Here is an 8,189-nt window from a genome sequence, read left to right on the forward strand (position 1 = left end):
CATGTTATGCCGTGAGGCGCACGGTGTCCCCGGTGCGCAGGCATAACCCGGTGCGTTACATTGCAGCGCCTCGTATCGGCCGGGCTAGAGTGGGCATCGAGCCAGGTGCCATGAAGCCGGCTCCGCGCATCTGGTCTCCAGTGCGTCTCCTCGGGCCGGGGTACATGGCACCAGCCCTGCGCATGGTGTCCCCGGTTCGCCAGCACAGCCCAGTGCGGGCTATTCCACCTCGCCGCACTGGCCTGGCTACGGGGAGTATCCAGGCAGGTAGGGTTGTGCAGGCTCGGTGCTCGAGACCTCCAGTGCGCCTCCACGGTCCGGTCTATCCGGTGCCTTCTCCACGCACCAGCCCTCCGATGGCAGCCCCCCGCACCAGGTTGTCTTGCCGTCTCCTCCCTACAGGTGCTCCCGTCTGTCCTGAGCTGCCGGAGTCTCCCGTCTGTCCTGAGCTGCCGGAGTCTCCCATCTGTCCTGAGCTGCCGGAGTCTCCCGTCTGTCCTGAGCTGCCGGAGTCTCCCGTCTGTCCTGAGCTGCCGGAGTCTCCCGTCTGTCCTGAGCTGCCGGAGCCGCCGGTCACTCCGGAGCTGCCGGAATCGCCCTTCACTCCGGAGCTGCCGGAGTCTCCCGCCTGTCCGGTGCTGCCGGAATCTCCCGTCCATTCGGGACCCGTGGCTAGGGTCCCCAGTCCGAGGTCGGCGGCGAGGGTCGCCGCTCTAAAAAGGCCACATAGGCGGGTAAAGAGGCGGGCAAAGACTTTGGTGGAGTGGGGTCCACGTCCCGCGCCAGAGCCGCCACCGCGGACAGACACCCACCCTCCCCTATAGGTTCAGGTTTTGCGGCCGAAGTCCGCACCTTTGGGGTGGTACTGTCACGTTCTGACCTTAGTTCTTTTGTTATGCCTTTGTTTTAGTATGGTCAGGGCGTGAGTTGGGTGGGTTGTCTATGTTCGTTTTTCTATGTTGTGTTTTGTGTTTGGCCTGGTATGGTTCTCAATCCGAGGCAGGTGTCGTTAGTTGTCTCTGATTGAGAATCATACTTAGGTAGCCTTTTCCCACCTGTGTTTCGTGGGTGATTGTTTCCGTTTCAGTGTTTGCACCATTCGGGACTGGTTTCGGTTTTCATTTTGATTATCTTGTTTTTTTGTATTTTCGTATTCATTCCTATTAACATACATGATGGATACATACCACGCTGCACATTGGTCCTCCGATCCTTCCTACTACTCCTCCCCGTTACAGAAAACCTTTTTGCAATTATGTTAGCACAGCTGAAAACTGTTCTTCTGATTTAAAGAAACAATAAAACTGGCCTTCTTTAGACTAGTTGAGTATCTGGAGCATCAGCATTTGTGGGTTCGATTACAGGCTCAAAATAGCCAGAAACAAATAACTTTCTTATGAAACTTGTCCGTTTATTCTTGTTCTGAGAAATGAAGGTTATTCCATGCGAGAAATTGCCAATAAACTGAAGATGTCATACAACTCTGTATACTACTCCCTTCAAAGAACAGTGCAAACTGGCTCTAACCAGAATAGAAAGAGGAGTGGGAGGCCCCGGTACACAATTGAGCAAGAGGACAAGTACATTAGAGTGTCTAGTTTGAGAAACAGACGTCTCACAAGTCCTCAACTGGCACCTTCATTAAATAGTACCCGCAAAACACCAGTGTCGACGTCTAGGCAGAGATGCAAGAAAACGCCATATCTCAGATTGGACAATAAAAAGAAAAGATTAAGGTGTGTCCTCCCACTCCACCGGGGCCTCCCACTCCTCTTTCTATAATTACAAAAGGGTTTTCTAATGTTCAATTAGCCTTTTAACATGCTAAACCTGGATTAGCTAACACAACGTGCCATTGGAATACAGGAGTGATGGTTGATAATAATGGGCCTCTGTACTCCTATGTAGATATTCTATTAAAAATCAGCCATTTTCTGCTACAATAGTCATTTGCAATACAACATTAACAATGTTTACACTGTATTTCTGATCAATTTGATGTTAATGTACAAAAAAATGGGCTTTTCTTTCAAAAACAAGGACATTTCTAAGTGACCCCAAACTTTTGAACGGTAGTGTATATACCGTATGTTTTTGGAGTGCTTGTACAAATCGTCACAGGGAACGGAGGGTGGAATGGGGCGGTTCGATCTGGTCTCCTTACCTCAACCTTAATATAAGAGTCTAAAAATGGGTATAGCAATTGCAGTTTGCCCCTTTAAAGTACAATTCAGTTCCATTTGTGCAATACAATGCCATATTCAAATTCAACTTCCGTTGGCACTAATATCACTCCATATCACGCTTTCCTCTGCAAATGGAAATGGAACCTTTGACATGCAAGTATGCATGTACACTTGACGTTGGAAGTTTACATAGACCTTAACCAAATAATCCTTGTAAAAATTCCCTGTCTTAGGTCAGTTAGGATCACCACTTTATTTTAAGAAAATATATTTTGTTAAATGTCAGAATAATAGTAGAGAGAATGATTTATTTCAGCTTTTACTTCTTTCATAACATTCCCAGTGGGTCAGAAGTTTACATACACTCAATTAGTATTTGGTAGCATTGCCTTTAAATTGTTTAACTTGGGTCAAATATTTTGGGTAGCCTTCCACAAGCTTCCCACAATAAGTTGGGTGAATTTTGGCCCATTCCTCCTGACAGAGCTGATTTCTCCAAAAAGTATGATATAGGACTCGTTTTATGTCGATATAGGACTCGTTTTACTGTGGATATAGGTACTTTTGAACCTGTTTTCTCCAGCATCTTCACAAGGTCCTTTGCTATTGTTCTGAAATTGATTTGCACTTTTCGCACCCAAGTACGTTCATCTCTAGGAGACAGAACGTGTCTCCTTCCTGAGTGGTATGACGGCTGCGTGGTCCCATGGTGATTATGCTTGCGTACTATAGTTTATCCAGATGAACGTGGTACCTTCAGATGTTTGGAAATTGCTCCCAAGGATGAACCAGACTTGTGGAGGTCTAAAAAACTGTTTTCTGAGGTCTTGGCTGATTTCTTTTGATTTTCCCATGATGTCAAGCAAAGAGGCACTGGGTTTGAAGGAAGGCCTTGAAAAAAAAAAATTGGGAAAAATTACTTGTGTCATTCACAAAGTAGATGTCCTATCTGACTTGCCAAAACTATAGTTTGTTAACAAGAAATTTGAGGAGTGGTTGAAAAACGAGTTTTAATGACTCCAACCTAAGTGTATGTTAACTTCCGACTTCTACTGTATACATAAACATTGTGCAATATCTAGATGATTAGATATAGAAGGCCTAGAACCTGTGGTTTGAATAGATGTTACAATATTTCGGCCTGTGGGCTGGACTGATGTATCTACTCTGTCCTCCATTACTAGTGACCTGCCCCCATGAGAGGCATGTGAGTGATCCAACAGGATAGCGTGGCTATAAAGTGTTAGAGACCAGAGACTGGGACACTGGACCATTGAGTATAGGGAACGGAGAGAGAACCACGGCAGCATTGTTTGTTGGTGGCTGCAAAGGCTGTCAGTTGCCAAGAGTAGCCGGTGATCAGGGTTTGGGCATGGTCAGAGAGAGCATTGTCTGAGCAAAATGTGTGGGTCATGCCCCTGATGTCACGCTGTCCATTCAAAGGACTGCAAAGGAGAAGAAATGTCCCTGTGGAAGGGAATGCTGTGATTGTGACAGACGAGGTCACTTCAGCTTAGCATAGACACATTACACTGGCAGTTGTGATACAGCATCAATGGACTGGCCATAGGGCGTTCTGGCAAATTTCTAAATGTAGATTTTTTTGTGCAGAATGACTATTATTTGGGTAATAACGAGGGGCCTCATGGAAAACAATGGGCCGGGCTGGGGGCCTCTAGGGAAAAAAAATGGGCCAGTGTGTTATAAATGCACAGGTTGATTTTAGGTCCCAGTCTGTTCCTGTGGTACAGTGTCACTAGGGCTGAATGTAAAGTGTAACAGTTATAACTTTAGACCGTCCCCTCGCCCATACCCGGGCGCGAACCAGGGACCCTCTGCACACATCAACAACAGTCACCCACGAAGCATCGTTACCGATCATTCCACAAAAGCCGCGGCCCTTGCAGAGCAAGGGGAACTACTACTTCAAGGTCTCAGAGCAAGTGACGTCACCGATTGAAACGCTATTTAGCGCGCACCGCTAACTCTGCTAGCCGTTTCACATCCGTTACATAAGGATGAACTATAGATTTACATACAGTGCTTTCAGAAAGTATTCATACCCCTTGACTTATTCCACATTTTGTTGTGTTACACCCTGAATTTTCTCACCCATCTACACAATATACCCCCATGTTTTTAGACTTTTTTATACACTTGGCACCAATATAGGCTATCTCGAGGCGTGCGCTATCAATCCCCACCTGTCTGGTAAATAGCGATGTAGTGGCGCGTCAAAACAGAAGGTGGTAGCAGGTTACATACCTTGTCAAGCTCATCGTGTAGCTCCGAAAGAGTTGGTCGTATCAACTTATCTCCAAGAGGCGCTTCTGTTTGTCGGTAGAAATCGATGTTTGGGACAGCATCAATTGTGTTATGGCCAAATGTTCGCATATAATACGTATTTGAGTGGGTATCTGAAATGTTAGTATGACCGCTTGCGGACGAACGATGGCTGCCCGTGCTCCTGACAGTGTCACCATTCTGAGCCACATCAGATGCATCCGTCCCTATTCCACCTGAATCAAGAAACTTGACTACGCTAAATCTCCCTTTGGACTCCTCTCCACCTGCCGACCCCTTACTACCAGTCGTACCAGTAGTTCCATCAGTCCCTCCCGACGTGCGCTCTCCAGATGTGACGGCTCCTAACTCCGTTACCTCTGTCACCTGAAACCTGCTTTGACCTGAACCCGCTGTCTTGAGAGCTGGTTTCTGACCTGAAGGTGATGACATGTCCACTGAGTAGTTATCACTGTATAATCAGATATATTGCAGAAAATTGTTTTGAAAAGGACCATTTAAATTCATTCCTTCAGCAAGGTATGCATCAGTACTCAAGCCAAAGCTGCGCCCTGTGCATCTATCTACCCGATCCACTCTCTCCTGTTCTGGACCCCAACAGTGATGCCTCGAGTGTGGGTCGAATGTTCTGAGAAATTAGCAACTCTGAGTACGTCACTCGCCAACACAAGGTCTAGAGGTCGCAGGGCAGCGTCAAGGAGCAAACATGCAAATTTGTCCATGCGCTTTTTGTGTGCGCTTTTCAACCGCAGACAACCCACTAAGATTATTAGCTTTGAATGTATGTGAAATTAATATTTTATTGTCATGTATAGTTAGTTGTTCATTCACAGAACTCTAAAGTCAGGCAACTATTTCACTAGTGATTTCAATAGAAAACAAGTGCTACATTGTAAACCTTACTATAACTCCCTAACCCATTAAATAAATTGAGTCATGCCTACTCAAACATCTCCAACTGTCTGTAAAAACCAAATCATATAAGTGGTACTCACTCAGATGTCAATAAAACATGTTAGCACTTAGTTGTTTGTGAGGAATGTTAACAAATATAAGGTCATAACTATAACTTTATTTATCTTTGTTCTGCTAATCTAAAATTAACACTTTTGCAAGTTAGGATTATTTAATAGTTTAAAGTCAATTTAACATTTATTCAAAAAGTGTTTCTTACTTTATTATAATGTTTTACGTCTTTATCATTATAAGTAAAGTATTAGTTAGACACATTGATATTTGAGTAAAACACACTTGATTTATTTTTGTTGTGCTGATACGCAAATTATGAATACTTAATAATTTTATGTTCTTGCAACAACTTCCCTCGTTTTAATAGAGGACTGTGGGTAATTACATTTTTTGGACTTTGATACTTTTACTCAATGTTGTATGCATGTTTGAAGAAAGATAACTATATTTCTAAAATAGTATTTAACAGTTTGTTGCGCTATGAGGTGTAATGGATCATGATGAATAGATATCAAAACCGTTGAACAAATTGACGTTCAATAATGAAACAGACAAGCCATTCCCACTATCCTACTATTGCAGGATCCTACAATGCTTACAGCTCTACCTTTAATTACTGCTTGAGGAGTGAGCACTGTGCTCATCAATGCCTGCAAGGTGGGTTAAAATTACAAATTGTCAAATACATAAAACAATGTTAAACATTAAGACACGGCCACTGAAAAATACTAATCACAAATGCTTACTTGACTTCTTCACAAATTTACAATACTTGAAAAAAAATGAGCAATGAAGGTTAATAATTTAAGTAGAAGGGACCCTAAATGTGTATGTTTTAGACAACAAATATTAATGTTCAAGTAACTTCAATCATTATAATTCAGAATACATAATGAAAATTAGTGTACAAATGTTCATAAAACAAAAAAGTGATGTAATTACAACTTAAAAAGATAACCATAAGGAATATTTTGAGTTGAGTTGCTCGATTGGTTCTAGGCAATCGCTTTCCACAAACATTTTTAGTTAGCAGAACTAATGTGTAGACAGATATGCATAGTATTTATTTTATTTATGTAGAATTATTGAGTTAAATAAAACGTTTATAGTTCATGACCTCCGTTCAATAATTATGAGTTATACTCAATAAAAACAAAGGTATCTTACAAGCCCCACACTCTCAAATACTCATGCATTCATATTCAGACCCTAGTCAATGGAACACAATGTTGTCAGTACTGCAACCACATTAGCATAGTGAACAACAACAGTCTTTCACTGTCTGGTACTTGATGATTGTGAATAGAAAAGCTCTCCATACAATGATTCTATAAAACAAAAGTAAGGACTCTATATTTATTTAGCCAACTGAAAAATAAAGTAAGGGGGAAGATGACTGTGTAGGCTAATACTACTGTAATAAAAATGCAAGTCGATCATTGCAGGTAAATTGATTGAAAAACCGCCATCATGTTTCTGAAACAAACAAAGAGGGCAGTGTCCATTTAAGAATTGTATTAATGTTTCAATATTTTAACAATTCAGTATTATAATGTTTCAATCAATTGCTTGTAAGAATAGCTTTGAGTTGTCCTCAATTTACTTTTACTTACTGAAATAAATGTTCTGTTTCTGCTGAACTCTGGACATTATATCCCTTTGCATCATACATCAATTTAGAAGAAAAACAATTAAGTGAAAAGTGATGCCTCTTAGCAAGTGTGTCTGTCCATCGAGTCCACAATGGCACAGTATCAGTATTTGTCTATACTAGATACCACCATGTCCAACCCTCTGAGTGAACAATGTGGCAGCTCAGACAATTTCCATCATGGTCAGAAGTGTAGAAATGCTTTGTGGAAGCGACCCCAGAAGTATCATCATGACAATTTAGGTTGCTGTCTGTAGTCCTGAAATTCACAATACATGTTTTTGAGGTGAGAAGGACTGCTTTGCAGGACTGCACGGATGGTTAAGTGGTGACAATAGATGTACATCGCCTCCTACTGTGACCAACAAAGTGGTTGCTTACTGCCACCTAATGGATGAACATGTACAAGTTTGACGGAACCCAAGCAGTCTGACAGGATACTCTTATAAGGGTTGGTATTCACGATAAGGATCTGTATAATTACTTGTAGACACATATTCAATTCTGCAACCACAAAGAGCTCATTTACATAAGAGTAAACTATTTCAAGCTGTAAGATGTTTAAAGAAAAGAACATTGGGGAATGACATTTCCTTACATATTTATTGAGGGAATATCTGACTCCATTCCAAACGTTCCCCTGTTCTCTTAGGGATGCTGGTACAGTTGGCGAGCTATGACCACTGAACTGTTGTACCTGGAAAAGTGAGAGGCGTTTTGAGCCTCAAGGCCTGTCTGTGTTGCACTGAATGCAGAGGGCTCTAATACCCCACCTCTGTCCTGGCCATGACACAGATGCACGCAGCCCTTGAAACAAAGGCTTTCCTACTGTGGCCCATGAGGAAACTCAGCCAGTGCCTCATTCTGCCCAGGGAGGGATAAACAATATATAGAATAACTTCATTTTCCACAGAGGAAACTGTTTACCGTATACTCCTGTCTGCTACGCACATATCCATAAAATATATATTTTTAAAGAAAAAATACATCCTACTCAATATTTTTAAAGATAGAGTTAAATAATGACTTCGCAACACTTAATTATATGCTCTGTGAGAATAACGTCAGGAAGTCTGATA

At 42.2% G+C, this 8,189-nt stretch overlaps 1 protein-coding gene across 1 annotated transcript in view; it reads right to left on the reverse strand.

Moving 5' to 3' along the window:
* Nucleotides 1-5,138, reverse strand: part of LOC110526133 (solute carrier family 12 member 2) — a 43,821-nt gene extending 38,683 nt beyond the window's left edge. The window contains exon 1 of the mRNA XM_021606767.2: nt 4,452-5,138. Coding sequence (XP_021462442.2) covers nt 4,452-4,922 — 471 coding nt within the window. The 5' untranslated portion in view covers nt 4,923-5,138. The remainder of the gene's footprint in view (nt 1-4,451) is intronic.
* Between the last annotated feature and the right edge of the window lie 3,051 nt (nt 5,139-8,189).

This window comes from Oncorhynchus mykiss, chromosome 6, assembly GCF_013265735.2.
Source record: "Oncorhynchus mykiss isolate Arlee chromosome 6, USDA_OmykA_1.1, whole genome shotgun sequence".
Classification (NCBI taxonomy): Eukaryota; Metazoa; Chordata; class Actinopteri; order Salmoniformes; family Salmonidae; genus Oncorhynchus; species Oncorhynchus mykiss.